Here is a 15,769-nt window from a genome sequence, read left to right on the forward strand (position 1 = left end):
CGGTATAGCGAATTCCTCTAGGCGGCCCAAAGAGTGTTACCGGTAAGGGAAGGAGTGGGCTTGAAGTCCCAGAGGGGATGCTGTAGGCGGGAAGTCTGGTTGGTTCCGAAGGTACGTTCTAACCTAGGTTCCTCTCCTCCTTTCCCACTCTCCACCTCCACTTTTTGGTTCGGTCAAAGGAGATTGTTCAAATTTCGAACGGTGGCCTTGTGCACCCGAACTCCCTCCTCTCTGGCACCCTCTGAACACTTGGACATTCCTCTTTATTGTTCACATTCCAACCCAGCACGGTCACATGCACACACGGAGATAAAAACCCTCCCGGCCACAGCCCCAGGAGCCCGTGGGGGCGGGGCCAGCAGGAGCAGGGGCGGGGCCGCGGAAGACTCCTCCTACCGAGCCTCCCCCGCACTCGGCCTTTGCAGAAACAAGCAGAGGGCTGGAGAGGCGGCTCTCGGGGTGCGCTGGGGAGAGGGGAGGGCAGATTACAGGCAGGTGTGGGGTTGGGGTGTGAAATGGGGACTTCCGATCACAGCAAGGGGTATCTGACACCATAAAAACCCTCCTCCCCTATCCAAAGTTCTGGGACTAAGCTGGGACGTGAACAGCGCCGAGAGGCACGGCGCCCCCTTTAGCTGCGCAGAGATCGAAAGGACTTTTTTTTTGGAGTGTTTTTGGGCAACGCTTAGGGCGCCCTCCGCAGAGCGCGAAGGGAAGCGCACCGAGGCTGCGGAGGCAGAGCAGCATGCTGGGTGCGGGGAGAGGTGGGCGAGAAGCTAAAGAAGGAAGATTTGGGAGCGCGGAGACTGGGGTTAGGGTCGGAAGGAAGGGCGAACGGGGACCATACTAGACTGGAGAACTAACTAAAAGGGCATGGCCTTAGTGAGTCCTCGACGGAGTCTGCCTCGGTGAGGGAGTCTCTGAGGACGCAGAGAGGGCTCCTGAAGCTGGCAGGTTGGTGGGAAGGAGAGGATCACAAACACGGCAGGGAAGTCTCGTCGCTGCGAAGGGGACGTGGCATCCATCTCTCTTCGGGAACTGAGGAGAGAGAAGGTCTGAGCACCTGCCCTCTCCCAGTACTTCCTCTCCCCTCTCCTTCCTGAACCAGGAACCAGGGCGGGGAGCACCAGGGAGCCCCGGTCACCCGGAACTGCCCACCCGGAGTCACTGAGCTGAAGTGAGCCCGCGGCCGGTACGTGTGAGACGCTGGGTGCTTATGGCCCCCGGCCGGGCTGGTCAAACGCGGGTGACTGGGTATCTGTGTCGGTCCAGGTGCGTCCCCGTCGCAGTCTCAGGCGTCTCCAAGTGTCAGAAAGCCTGCCGGCGCAGGTGCATTTTCCCTGGCTGTGAGGAGGTGAGGGCGGGCGGAGGGAAGGGCTGGGGATTTGGTCCTTTCCTCCCACTCAGGGGTCCCACCCCGCTGCTTCGGAGTCGTATTCATTACCTTCGAAAACGCTCAGTTCTTCGGTCCGGGGCGGGGCAGCAGGGAGGGTGGAGAGAGAGAAACAGGTGAGCGCTCCAACCCGCGGCATCTTCAGCCTCCTCCCACCCACCGCACGTCTCGGATTTCTAGGCCCCCATCCTTGACTCCTTCCACACCCCTCTCCGCCCCCCAGCCGCCCTTAGTCTTCCTTGCTCCTTCGGAGGAGGGGGTCCGGGGTCGGGAAGGAGAGCCTGCGGCCCGCCTCACCTGGCCTAGTCTCCGCTGGGGCCGCCGCCCGCGCCTCCCCGGGCGCCCCCAGCTCCGCCAGGACCCCCGGGGCCCGGGCCCTTCCGGCCGCGCTCTCCGCTCTTTATCTTCTTCCGCGCCATGTGGCCCCGGAAACTCGCCTGGATTTTGGCAGCGGCTGCATTGGCACCCGGATCGTCCAGCGGGATGTCTAGAATGTCGTCGTCCGGCTTGGAGCAGGCGCTCTCCTGGGGGGCGGGGGGGGGGTCTTTGTGGGGTGACCGGGCCGAGGCCCCCCGAGAGTGGGGTAGGAGGAGAGTGTTGGGGGATTGAGACGAGGGCGACGCGGGAGTGGGAAGTGCAGAGAAGGGCTAAAGCAGCACCCGTGTGTGTGTGTGTGTGTGTGTGTGTGTGTGTGTGTGTGTGTGTGGCTCCTGGCCAGCGGCAGGCAAAAAGGAAGCTTCAGGGTCAGGTGGACACAGTTGTGTTCCCAGCTCAGGAAAGAGAAGTGCACGGTAGATGGGATACAAGACAGCCGGGTAGCCCTGAGTGAGCGAAGGCCCCTTGCCAGCAGCCGAGTTAGGGGAGCTGCCCAGCTGACTGGAGGGTGGGTTTGGAGGAGCAAAGTAAACCACAGCAGGGACTCCTGGATGTGGCTGCCTTTCCCCCGTCCTCAGAGGGTGCCTCCAGCTCAGAAGGGTCCCTTCTGAGTCCAGGATTCCCTGGGAGAGGGTTCAGAAGAATCGGCAGGCCAGTCCCTTCGCTGAGTAAAATCGCACCAGAGCTCAAAGCTGGAATTAGGGTGAAGATGGGGCTTACCCCTCAGCGAGGCAGCCCCCCTTCACCCAGGGCTAGAGGCCAGAGACTGTTTTCCCATCGCCTCTCCATTTTGCACTGCTCCTCAGGATGTACTCAAACACAGAAGAGAGGAGATGGTCTGGAAGAAGCTACAGAGAAAAGGCTTCACTCCAAAAAAGGACAAAAGGAAAATAGCAGGAGCAAGAAGCCCTTTCCATGATGTGCTCAAGAGAAAGAAAAGAATTATGACAATAGCTACCATTTAAGCACTGCCCTTGTTCCCGGCACAGCATCACAGAGTTTTACAGATGTTATTTTATTTAGTCTTGGCAACAACTCTATGACGTACCTTTTATTGTTATCCCAGTTTACCCCTGATTAGAGTGTTGAAACCATACCTGAGGTCATACAGGTAGTTATCAGTGGACCAAAGAGTCAAACCTTTGTATGCCAGAGTCCAGAGGATATTTTTAACCCCTACTCTGCAGGTAAGCAAAGGCAGTCAAGAAAAGGAACCAAGCTCTACCACTTGCTAACTGAGTGGTCTTGGGCAATTTTTCTAATCTTTTCCTAACTCAGTTCCTTCATCTGAAATCAGATAATAATATCTACCTCTGGGTTGTGGGGAAGAATAAACAATGTGATACGCAGAAAGCTTCTGGCACCATCTAGTTGGTTGATTAATGGTAGCTCTTATGATTCCTTTAAATGATAGTGAGTTGATGTGAAAGAGCTGTTTTTGTAGGCTAAAGTGGTCATATAAAAACAATTTCATAGGGATCAACCTAAAAATAATGAGACCCACCCACAGGCTCCAGGTTTCTGTTTCTCCAGCAGCCTGCCCTAGCTGAGAATAGAAAGGGTTAGGGAACTGATGGGACTGATTTCAGAGGCGAGGCTCCGGAACGGAGAGGGCCTCAGCGCCCCCGCCCCCAGCCTGCTTCTTGCTTAGTGTTACTCACAGTGATGACGTGGGGTAGGAAGCAGAAGGGTACTGTGGATTTAGAAGGGCATTTCTTCTTTGAACTGACCCTCTGGCTTCTAGGAATTTGCTTTTTTTTTTTGCCTGAGGACTTCCACTACTTTCCCTGTGCTTTGCTTCTCCGCAGAGGTCTCACGCAGTAGTAGTAATTCAGTTCTATTCCTTTCCCCTCGCTCCATCACCCGTCCGGTTCACAGAATTGGGATGGGTGTGCGTGGGGCCTCAGTGATCACTGCCCCAGCCCGGTCCTGTCCTAGGAGGCACAGATTTACATCCCAGATGCCCTAAGCCCAGGTTTACAAATGGCTTCCTCCCATTATGGTTCCCAAGGCTGTCTTCATTTCCTGGGCTTCAGAGCTCCTCAGTTTGTGCTCAAGACGTCCACAATTGATTTAACTTCAGTTAAAAGGCGTTATCAAGGGCCGGTGTGGTTGTGGAGGGGTCTGACACACTCTTTTTGTCTTTCCTGGGTCTAGTGCTCGCCCCCTGACATCTTATTCCCCACTTAGAAACAACCCTTTTTGGATCCTTGATTCTCAGAGCTCAAGCCTTTCTTGGGAGAGTCTCAGGGAATAGGGACGCTTCTTCTCAAAAGAGGACAATGCTCAAGAAAACATTCCTGAGCCCCTCTCCTGGGCCAGCAGCCGTAGAGGTGGAGCGGAGGAAGGGGTACCTTCCCCCAAACATGCTAAGGCCCACCTGCGGTCACCACCCACCCCGGCTGGATCCAGGATGGAACAACAGGCAGAGCCACCCCCAGCACGCTGCTCCTCCCCAGAATCAGCCGCCTCTCCCTCCAGCTGAATTCTCAGGGCAGAGCTGGAGGGACAGAAATGGAGGGACAGTAAAAGGAATCCAGGAAGGGTCATGGTGCCTGGGTTGGTGCCTTCCAAAGCCAAGATCTGATGGTGTGTGCCTGAGAGCTCTGCATGAACTGGGGGGTTTGTAGGAGGGGGAGGGGGAGGGGGACAGTGGTGGGCAAAACACGAGCCATGGCTTCTGGTCCCAAATGGTCCCATCACTTCACCTCTGAGGGTCTCAATATCTTCAGCCACAACTAGAACTTGGCCTAGATGAATAAAGTCTCCTTCAGCTCCCAAATCCTAAAAGCTTTAAGAATGATCCCTACCTACTGCTTGTTATATGCTGGGCCCTGTGTTAAGCGCTTTGCACACATTACCTCATTGAATTCCCATTTTACAGGTAAAGACACATCCTCAGAGACATTTTGTAACTTACCCAAGGTCACAGAGCTGACAAACAGTGATGGGATTCAGAAACCTGTGCTGTTGACCACTACCTCAGGGCAGGTAATTATTTCTATGAGTTCAGCTGGACCAAGTCAACTAGACTAAGCAAAAAATGGGTCCAAAAAAATGTTTCTTTTCCTTTTTATATTAAGTGAATTCAGGAAAGTCAGATATAAAGTCAGACTATGTAAATTGGCAACTGGTACATCTGAATCAACAGCTCTTGCTCTTAAAAAAAAAAGAAAAAAAAGCAGATCTGTTTTCTTCTTCTCATTTCTGTTTGAGCCTCCTTACAAAGGAGAAAGAAGAAAATAAAGCAGGACTAGGTGTTGCCCAAACACCAGGTTGGATGGTCAGCAAGGAGAGCCCCAGAATGGAAGGTGAAGAGGGACCGGTCCTCACCCCCAAGATGTGCTCTGCTCTCTATGCACGTCCCAGCTGCTTCCCAGCACTGAGCCCAGCCCTCTGCAGAATGGGGTTGGGTAGGAAGATGATCAGTGCCAGCCCTGCCCCTACGGTCTGCCCCGTTACCTCTTCTTGGCCGCCACGCCACCCCTCCCCCGCCCCCATACACAGCCTGACAACGGTGCTGTCTCTTGCTCAGTTCTTTAGCCCTGCAGGCCTAGGACAGGGCCTGAAAGGGGAAGGCTCCGGTGTAGAGAATGCGCTGGAGGAGGTGACCCAGGGTGCTGGGCCTCTGGGATAATTATGCATTTGCCTCTTCTGTACTGTTTGGGTGGGCAGCTTCTTTTTTTAGGGGACACTTATTCCAACCATGCCTACCAATCCCTCAGTATGGCCTTGTGGGCACCCAGGAGCATGGTCCAGGGCAGATCAGAGCCTACAGGCAGGGACCTGACATCCTACTCTAATTAGTCCTGCAGGTACCAGGGGAGACAAGTTACATTCCTTCCCTGGCTTCTTGGAGTCTTTGCTCTCTCATCTCTTTCCACTGACCTTTCTTCCTACCTTCCCTTCCCCATCATTCTTACCATCTTGGCAGTATTTCCTCTCCCTTACATGTGTATCCAGAACCCACCATCCATTTATTTTCTCTGTTTTGTAAAATTCTGCTGGGGGTGAGGAGCCCAGGAACCTCCATTAAGAGCCCATTCCTCCTTTCACAACCAAAAACTGCTTCCTGGGGAATAACAAACAGAGGCGAAAGACTGGAAGAAAATATGTTATTAGAGCTTTCTCCAGGGGGTGGGATTGTAGATGATTGATATGTTTCTTTTTTATACTCTTCTTTAGTTTTTAAATTTTTCTGTTATGACCATATTACCTTTATAATGAGGAAATATAGTAAATGTTTATAGGAGAGGTTAAATTACAGCTATTGGAATCAGACAAGGCTAGTGTCCCACCTCCACACTTAGAAGCAGTGCCTCCTTGGGCAAATCATTTAATCTTTCTAAACCTCAGTTTGCACATCTGTAAAATGGGAAAAATATCTACTTCACAGGGTTGTTGTGATGATTAAACATAAAATGTTAGGTACATGGTAAGCATTCACAAATTGACAACAGTTATTTGTATTAATAAGAGTTAAACATCATAACACCAACCACAACCACTTGTCCCTAAGTTCCTTCTGCCTCTTGGTACCCAGACATAGGGAAGTCTCACCTCTTCTAAACTGGTCTATTCTTTCCTTCCAAACCTCACTTTTTTTCCTTTTCTAAGTAGGCAAAGTCATAACCTCTTGTATCATTAGCTGGGTTGACCAAACGGCTGAGAATACAAGACTTTGGAGTAGGACTTTCTCCATATGTAGGGGCTAAAATAAAATAAATAAAAATATCAAATAAATGAACAAATAAGTTGTATACATGCATGATCACTGCACTCCTCGACTGTGCCAGCAGCCTGGTCCTGTACCAGGCGCTTTCATACCAGAGTACTTTAACAGCAACCCGCTTTGGCATGAGGTCTCCGTGTGGGCGCTGACAAATTGCAGACACTTCCTTCCCTCACCAGCAGGGCTCTCTCGCGGTCACTTCACCCAGCCCCCTCCAGGGCTAGAAGGCGTTGGAGGTCTGGCCAATCCCTCCCCAGAACCACACGGACTAGGCTCTTCGCAACCCATCATCACTACTAAGCTAACCAATAATAATTGACTATCTCACCCGGCGCTGTACAGGGCGCGAGGGTCACGAGAGTTAACCTGTCAGCCCACCGACGGCGGCGGCAGTGGGATGGGGAATGGGGTGGGGGACGAAAGTCAGGGTAAAGGAGTCGCGGGAGCTTCGCTAGGCGACGGTTTCCAGCGTCTCTCTGGGGGAAGTTCCTCTTCCCGTCTAACCTGCAGCTTCCCTGTTGCAGAGCCTTGCCGAGCTCCCAGACCAACCTAGACTGGCTGACGGATGGGCGCCCAGACGCCCCCACGAGTGGGGGAACATTCTTCCTAGGGCTTTCAAGTCAGGCGGGCGCCTTCCACCACCCACCACCCACGTCTCAGCAGGCACCCTTATTGCTGCTAGGTCTTCTGCACCCACTTCCATCCCTCGCTCGCCCTCCAGGGGCTTCTCGGGTGCCCCTTCCCCCAGACCCTCTAACTTACGGTGCAGCAGTCCATGCTGGTGTTGGGGGCCCTTGGCTGGGACGGAGGCTGGCGCAGGGGGTCGGTGCGGTGCCGGGTGGGGACTCTGGGGCAGTGGGGAGGCAGCCGACCGGGGCCAAACCAGCCGCTCAGCTCTCGGGTCCTCTCTCCCGCGCTCGGCCCTGCGGGAGAAAGTAACCTGAGCCCTGCGGTCGAGAAGCCAATCAGGAGAAGCCTTCGGCAGGGTGGGCGGGGAGATTGGAGGGGGACCACGCCCCCTCCCGGCTCCCTCCGGCTCGCTCCGCCTCCTGCCCCAACCCCTCTGCCTACACACTTCCATCCATTCCTCCTACACACCCCCATCCTCCCAAACTCACCCCCCATGCTGCCGAGGCGGCAGACTGCCAGGCAGATGTATGCTGGCGCAGGCAGAAGGAGGACCCCGACATCCCGGGCACAAATACACTCGCATCTGTGCACAACATCCCTCCCACCCACATAGAGAAAAGCATGCACCCCTCACCCACCTCCCCACGCTTCCACAACCTAGCTAGAGTGCCAAATATGGCTCCCTCTACCTTCCCTCCCCCTCAGTCCTCAAAGAAATGCCCCCTAAGACGTGCGGTTTAAAGGTATCGTCATCGCTCTGCTGTGGAATGGAGAAGGTGGGCACACATAAACACAAAAGCTCACGCCTGAGCCCCACAGGCCCATATATGATACTCCCCAGGCTCACTAAAACGTGCACTTCTTCAACATACAGACACTACAGACACAGCCTGCAAAAATAACTACACAGACCTTGTACACACACTGAGCAGATAGATGCAGCCACCCTGTTATGTGCACACACAAGCACACACATCCACAGGCAATCACACTACCCGAAATGTCTGCATTACATATCTATCTATCCATCCATCCATCTATCTAAATGCCCTGCACTAAACAGGCAAAATCATACATGCACAACACCCATTTTGTATGTATTTATATATGGATATGGACACTCTTCCTTCCCACTCACTGAACCACACTCTCCCTAACCTCTTAATCTACTGTTTCTGAATAAGACAAAAACTGACCACTCTCACCCTTGCCCCTGGGAGGAAAAAAATACTCTCAACCCAGTATAGGGAAATATCAGAAGTCATCAGTTCTTTAGGTCCATGATGGAGGAATGATGTGGGCTTTGTGAGAGGCCTGGGAAGGGGAGATAGGGGAGGAGCCTCGTGCAGGAGCAGCCTGCCACTTTCGTGGTCGCCAGCCTCCCAAAATCGGTCAGGGTACGAGAGCTGGCAGTGTGGCATGTTAGTGAAGAGAGTGGGCCACCTCTGAGAAAACTAGAAAGTCTTTCTCAGCTGAGGTCCCAGAGGAGGGAAGGAAGAAAGGAAGGCTGCCCTTCAGGCCTGTTGACTGAAGCAGAGGGAGGAGGGGAAAAATGCCCTGTGGCTCTGGTCGGGACAGGGGATCCTGCAACAGCACTGCTGTGAACCAACAGCCCCTGGCCAGTCCTAGCATGGCTGTCACACGCTTCCTTCTTACCTGAATATTTGGGCCACGGGCTTTGCTTGCCAAAGGGAAGATGAGCGGGAGGGAAATTCCAGTGGCCACTCTGGCTGGGGACAGGGTTAGCCAGCTTGGGGCCCCAAGCTGAGCTGGATGCTGGCTGGGATTCCAGAGCTTGGGGTGTAGAGGTGTCTCTCCCAGCATGTTTGGGACCCACCCACCCTTGTAACTGAAAATCTGTTCCCCAATCTGTCTCTGGCACATCCTCCATCCCCCCACCTCCACCAAATGACAGGATGTCTTGGGAACTCGAGCCCTTGCCTAAATGATGCGCACGTCTAGGGCCTTGGTTTGTGCCAGTTCCCATTGGATTTCAACTCCAGATTCCAGAGGAGAGAGGGAAGGAGGACACTGGGGGCAGACTGGATATCAGGCTTGGACTCCGTGCTTTTCTCTTCCCAAATTAGAGCTGAGGAATTCAGGATTTAGTGAGTTTGCAGTAAAGTCTCCCAAGTTGCTAGGCAACATCCCTCTGCAGGCTGCGCTGCCTCTAGGCCCTTCTTCCTGCTGGTCAGAGCTGAAGAGGGGCTATCTTTAAAATGTGCCCCCCCCATCAAACCCCCTCACAGGCAGCACAGCCCTTTCGTCTTCCTAAAAGACACCTTTGTGTGGGGTGAGGGTGTCTCTGAACACCAGTGGGCCCAAGGGAGAACAGATACGCGCGCTCATCAGTTCCATCGGCAAAACAACCCTTTCAGCGAGAGCCCACTTGAGGCGCCTACGCAGAACTGGCCGCAGTGCTTGTCCTGGGGGATGGGCAGGCCCCGAGGTGAGGAAAAAGTAGACAGACAGGAAAGCAGAGACTGGAATAGGAAGACAGACACCCACAGACTCAAATATCCAGAGGCAGGAGCAGCAACACGGATGGCCCCATTTAATGACACCCACACGCAGACACACACAATGTCCACACATCCACAGAGACACATACTGTGGGCACCTTGCCACACACTCACATCCAAAGACACGCACAGAAGTGGACCCCTTCACCAGCACACATCAAGGGCACGCACTTCCCCTGGTAAGGGGTTCCTCATCTGGACTAAGTGGCCAAAGTTTGTCAGCAAGTCCGGCTGGGTGGAACTCTGAGCCTCTGATTCTCGAACCAGTGAGAAGGAAAGAGGGCAGGAGCAGTGCGGAGTGCCGGGTCCGGCTGGTTTAAGGAGCGGGCTGCCTCACCCTGCGTCTCGCCTGGGGCCGAGGTCAGCCTTTGGAGGGTTACCTAGTAACCTGCTGGGCTTGGGCCCTACAGTCATCCTCCTTGACTCTTGAGATGTCAAAAACTCTCCTCTATCTTTGCCCACCCCCCCCCCCCCCCCCAGCTATTGAAGGAGAAGGACTGCAGGCCTGGACAGGAGAGGAACTCCGGAAGGGCCCGGTTAGAGAGGGAGCTGGGACCTGTGGGTGCAGGGTCTGGACCCAGCATGGAGCATGGAGGAGGAGGGCACAGAATAGAAGGCAAGGCTGGCAGAGGAGGTGATGGTTCAAAAAAAGAGAGGATAAAAGATGGATTAGTGGGAAGCTTCTGGGGTCCGATACAGATCCTTCTTGGGACAGATGGATGGGGATTTGGAGAGAGTTGGTCCTTGTAAGCAGAGAGAAAAGCCAAGGCACATGGCAAGCTATTTGCCAATACTTGCGGCTTCCCCTCCTGGGAGTGGGCACTTTCTGAACATAACATCCTGGCTCAAGCCCACAGAGGGACTCCATGATAAGACGAGGGTGGGAAGTAGGAGGCTGTGCCTTTGGTGGAGCTGATCTGGGGGCTTCTTAGGTCAGGATTTTACTCATTTGAGCGGAGGGGGTGAGGGTGGCAGGAAATTCAGTTTTCTCGGCAAATATTCCAGCTTTTGCTGTAGTAGTATTTTTAGCAACTTGGCTGGCAGAGGGGGAGCCCGGGTACAGCTTTAAAGGGGCCTCTGCTAGACGGGAGGCCTCCTCCCGCCCTCACCCCACAGGTCATAAAGGCGAGGGGGAGAAAGCACGCGGCTCAAGGGGTGCATTCCAATTTAAAAGTCAGGCTTGCTGGGCATTGGACGACCATTAAGTCATCTTCACCGATAGTTGTTATCCGTCATCATCGACGTCGTTCTCATTAGCAGCTTTATCAAGAAGAGTAAATATCCCTCGGACTTCTGCTGTGCGCAAGGTACCGTTAGGGACACGATACAGAAGGCTTAACACGCCACGCTTGGTGAGACAAGGGAAGGAACCAAGACTTCTGAGTGAGTGCTGGGTGCTGTGTGTCGTACTAGCCCCGTTATATATGTGATTTCATTTAATTCTTACAACAACTCTGCGAGTTAGGCATTATCTTTCCTGTTTTACAGATGAGGAAGTGAAGGCTTTTAGGGGCTGAAGAATTTACCCAAGGTTACACCGTCATGAAATGGAAGAGTCCGGGTTAAAACTCAGAACAGCGTAATAATATTATCCTAAATCCGAGGAGTGATTTACAAGGTGCTTCCACATCCATGATTTAATTTGTTGCTTTTGAGAACTGTGTGAGGAGGCGTTAGTATTTTTAACCGCTTTTTCTGAGGAGGCAGTGAGGCCTAGAGAGGTTAAGTGACTTGTGTCTTGTTGGAATTAGACCTCTAGTGAACTGCGGTACTAGGGCTAAAACGCAGGAGTTCTAGCTTTGAATTCTGTGTGTGTTCACCTCTTCGGCTCCCAGCACTTGCACTGGGCTCGAAGGAATGGGTTACAGCGGTTAGCAAATCACTCACAGTCTCTTGGCTCTTGTCTCTTACAGTCTTACAGATAAAAGTATATATGTATGGGGCTTCCCTGGTGGCGCAGTGGTTGAGAATCTGCCTGCCAAGGCAGGTGACACGGGTTCGAGCCCTGGTCTGGGAAGATCCCACGTGCTGCAGAGCAGCTGGGCCCATGAGCCACAATTACTGAGCCTGCGCGTCTGGAGCCTGTGCTCCGCAACGAGAGAGGCCGCGATAGTGAGAGGCCCGCGCACCGCGATGAAGAGTGGCCCCCGCTTGCCGCAACTAGAGAAAGCCCTCGCACAGAAACGAAGACCCAACACAGCCATAAATAAATAAATGAACAAATACTTAAAAAAAAATAATAATAATGACCTTCGATATATGTTAATGACATTAAAATTTCCTTTAAAAAAAGTATATATGTATGTATGTGTGTATATATCTATGTGCACATATATCTTATGTATATATAGATATGGATGTATATAAATATATATGTATCTACATGTACACGTATGGGATATATTTATATTCCCTAAAGTAATACATGATAGATGCCAAATGAATGATGTGGACGGGTAAGTATTATGAGAATTGAAATGGGGGAGAAATACCTGAGAATTTGGATGATCCAGGAAAGCTTCCTGGATGAGGATGGTTTGGAGGAAGAATAGGACTCAAAGAAGTAAAGGGGCCTGGGAATAGGCAGGGGGACATTCTAGGCAGGGGCAAAAGTTGTGAGCCATGCACTGCATTTAGTGTCACTGTTAGCTTACGCTGTCCCAGTCTGGAAAGGCCCTGAGGACAGCAAACCCCGTCTCCTGCCTCTCACGCAGGGTTTTTTGTCTAAAGCTCAGTGCCCTGACTAGATACACCGGAGCCATTCCGGCCCTCTAGGTCACACCAGCTGTGTGCTCATGCCTGCTCGGCAGCCCCACTGCTCCTTGGAACTCTAACACACACTTGCCTCTTGATCCTGCTGATGTGCCAGGTGCCTGCTTCCTCCACCTCCGTGCCTTTTCCTCTGGGTCTCAGTGTAGTTCAAAGCCCTGGATGTGGTTTGCTCCTTGTTCCTATATTACCCCAAACATTTATCTGTTCTCTACCTCTCCACTTCCCTTTCCTCAGTTTGCTTCCCCATGCTTCCTTATGAATAAAAGCTAGTGGTGGGGACTTCCCTGGTGGTGCAGTGGTTAAGAATCCGCCTGCCAAGGCAGGGGACATGGGTTCGAGCCCTGGTCTGGGAAGATCCCACATTCTGCTGAGCAATGAAGCCCGTGCGCCACAACTACTGAGGCTGCGCTGTAGAGCCCAGGAGCCACAACTACTGAGCCCACGTGCCACAACTACTGAAGCCCGCGCACCTACAGCCCGTGCTCCACAACAAGAGAAGCCACCGCAATGAGAAGCCCGCGTGCCGCCACAGGGAGTAGCCGCAATTAGAGATAGCCCGTGTGCAGCAACGAAGACCCAACGCAGCCAAAATAAAATAAATAAACTTTTAAAAAGCTAGTGATGGCCAGGCAACATGTGTACCTGCTGGGCCTCACATCCCACCTGCAGACATTGGACCAACACAATCATTTTTTTAATATAAATTTATTCATTTATTTTTGGCTGCATTGGGTCTTCATTGCTGCGCGCGGGCTTTCTCTTCTCTAGGTGCGGCGAGCGGGGGCTACTCTTCCCTGCGGTGTGTGGTCTTACTGCAGTGGCTTTTCTTGTTGTGGAGCACCGGCTCTAGGCGCGCAGGCTCAGTAGTTGTGGCACGCGGGCTCAGTCGTTGTGACTCGCGGGCTCTAGAGCGCAGGCTCAGTAGTTGTGGTGCTTGGGCTTTATTGCTCCGCGGCATGTGGGATCTTCCTGGACCAGGGCTCGAACCCGTGTCCCCTGCATTGGCAGGCGGATTCTTAACCACTGTGCCACCAGGGAAGTCCCACAATCATTTTTATAACAAGGATACAACCATTTTGCTAATATTTTGAACTCTCACACAAACCTGAGAACCACTTCAATTTTGGTCCAGAAAAATGCCTATTTTAATTGTTTTTTTTTTGTTTTTATAAAAAGGCTTACATGATGTATGATTTTTCCTTATTCCTTAGTCTGTTTAAAGATCTTTTCTCCTTTTGTGGTTCAGCTGGACAGTCAAATAAAAGAAATTCGTGGTTCTTCCAGTAATGTGTGTCATGTGAGGTGCAGGCCATTCTCCCCTGCCATTGTCTACCTTAAGGAAGAAGGGAGAAACTCTTATATAGGAGATAGAGACTCTCAGAATCATCCAGGATGAGCACCTCTTGGAGTGTGTGTATATGGCCAGTAACCCAGGCTCACGCTTCACCACGCTGACACTCTCGAGTCTGAGAGCTTGGATGGAGTGGTGGTTTTGATCTGGGTCCATGCGCCATGGCGGTCATTCATTTGGCATCTAGTGACTATTGCCTTGTATTAATACTTTTTAAAAAATGTTTGTTTTACTGTAGAAAAATTTAAACACATGCAAAAGCAAATAGAGTAGTATATAAGGAACTGCACTGTATCCATCTGTACAATAATTCTCAACTCATCACCAAACTTATTTTATCTATATTCCTTATGATTCCCCCATTATCATTTTAGTCATAAATATTCAAGTATGTGTCCCTGAAATATAGGGACTCTTCAACACTTATTTTTAAGGCATATGTTCATTAGACTGGAAACTCCATAAAGAAAAAGATTAGTATTGTTTTCTTTACCCCTGTAGCCTTATCGCAATCTCTGGGACATACGTAGTGGGTACTTCATAAATATTTTTTGAATGATTGAATGAAGAAGGGGGTGAAGGAATAATACTGTCTAGAGGAAGCAAGGGGTAAAGAAAAGTGCATATTTCTGTGGTCAGGCATGATCTAATTGGCAGTGGGCCATGAGTTTGATAGAGGACCAGGTATATCTTCAGCAAGAACTTAGTAGGTGGACCTTAAATAGGGAGGAACTCCTCATCTCTCTGAGATTCAGCCTCAGGGCTTCCCTTCTGAGGAGCAGAGGCATTTGGACACATGTTCCACGGAAGTCCTTGCTGAGGTGGCCCCCTTTCATGGGAGGAGCATGGGAGACAGAACATGACAGGGCCAGCGAGCCTGGGAAGGAGCCTTGCCTAAAACCAGTTTATCTAGTTTAATATTTCTGTTTCCGTTTTATGGTTTCCTTCCTTTAGCTTGGTTGAGCATTTCAATTTTGTCTTAGCTATGCAAAAGGACATTGAAGGAAGAATGATATACTCAGTTTTAGACCAGAGGGCCAAGGTCAAAAGGCCAGTTGGGTGGCAACATCCGTTACTCAGGGACCTTAAGAGGAAGCTGGCTTTCAGGGGATCAGAGCCCAGCTTTGTGGTCTTGCTGCCCTTTTTAAATTTGGAGTTTCTCTTTCTATTGATAACCTTGGAGGGTTTTATTTTCATTTAAAAAAGTGGGAAGTTTCTTTCATGGGGTGGTCTGATGCAGTTGATCCCAATTCCCTTGAATAAGTTTATATGTTAATGACTTCTGCATACCAGCCCAAACCAATGGCCTGTTGGGTAGACGAAGACCAGCCTGCCACTGCCATTTATAAGGAATTAAGGGCCTACCACTGTCACTTTTGTTAAACCAGTACAGATCAGCCATCTGGCTGCAGATGTGTTACCACAATCATCTTCTAGTGAATTTGCATATGAGTTTCTGTGAGGACAGTTAGCGTTGGTATGGAAAGGTCTCTTACCTAGACTTCAAAGGGAAGGAGACATTGACAGAATTGTCCTCGCAGACTGTCATCCAATATGGCCAAGACACAGGTGAACAGATGTTAGAACTCAGCCGTTGTAGGGCCTGGGTGGCAGGCCATCTGCGAGAGAAAGCTTCCTCAAGGGCACCACCCAACATGAAAGTCATGTCACACACCCCTCGGATTGGATCATGACACAGGAATTTGGTCATTCAGTCAAATGTATTTTCCTATGTAAAAATGAGGGGAAGTTCTACTCAGATTAACCCTGGCTCTAACCTTGGGAAGTGATGTTTGTTTGGTTTGACTTTTTTTTTTTCCTTTTTGGTCATACTGAAGCACTGGAAAGTAAAGGATTATTATCTACAAGCTTTTGTTATTCTGCAGCTTGGGTGGAGTGTTTGTGTTTAACGAGGTAAGAACTGATAGTTATTTGGGTTGATATACTTTTGTTATTTTTGCTTTGCCTGCCGTGGGATCATGTGTTGGAGTGGG

At 51.2% G+C, this 15,769-nt stretch overlaps 1 protein-coding gene across 2 annotated transcripts; it reads right to left on the bottom strand.

Annotated features, from left to right (window-relative positions):
- Positions 1-254: 254 nt before the first annotated feature.
- Positions 255-7,402, bottom strand: NRGN (neurogranin). Of its 2 annotated transcripts, none has more exons than XM_061202481.1 (4): positions 7,263-7,402; positions 1,691-1,917; positions 1,445-1,462; positions 255-1,038 (listed from the first exon to the last, which is right to left on the bottom strand). In XM_061202481.1, the coding sequence occupies exons 1-2, from the start codon at positions 7,275-7,277 to the stop codon at positions 1,696-1,698; spliced, it is 237 nt and encodes a 78-aa protein (XP_061058464.1). In that variant the 5' UTR covers positions 7,278-7,402; the 3' UTR covers positions 255-1,038; positions 1,445-1,462; positions 1,691-1,695. The 2 variants fall into 2 exon arrangements, with proteins under 2 accessions (XP_061058464.1, XP_061058465.1); XM_061202482.1 differs by lacking the exon at positions 255-1,038 and adding an exon at positions 1,124-1,344.
- Positions 7,403-15,769: the final 8,367 nt, after the last annotated feature.

The sequence above is a fragment of the Eubalaena glacialis genome, chromosome 10 (assembly GCF_028564815.1).
Source record: "Eubalaena glacialis isolate mEubGla1 chromosome 10, mEubGla1.1.hap2.+ XY, whole genome shotgun sequence".
Classification (NCBI taxonomy): domain Eukaryota; kingdom Metazoa; phylum Chordata; class Mammalia; order Artiodactyla; family Balaenidae; genus Eubalaena; species Eubalaena glacialis.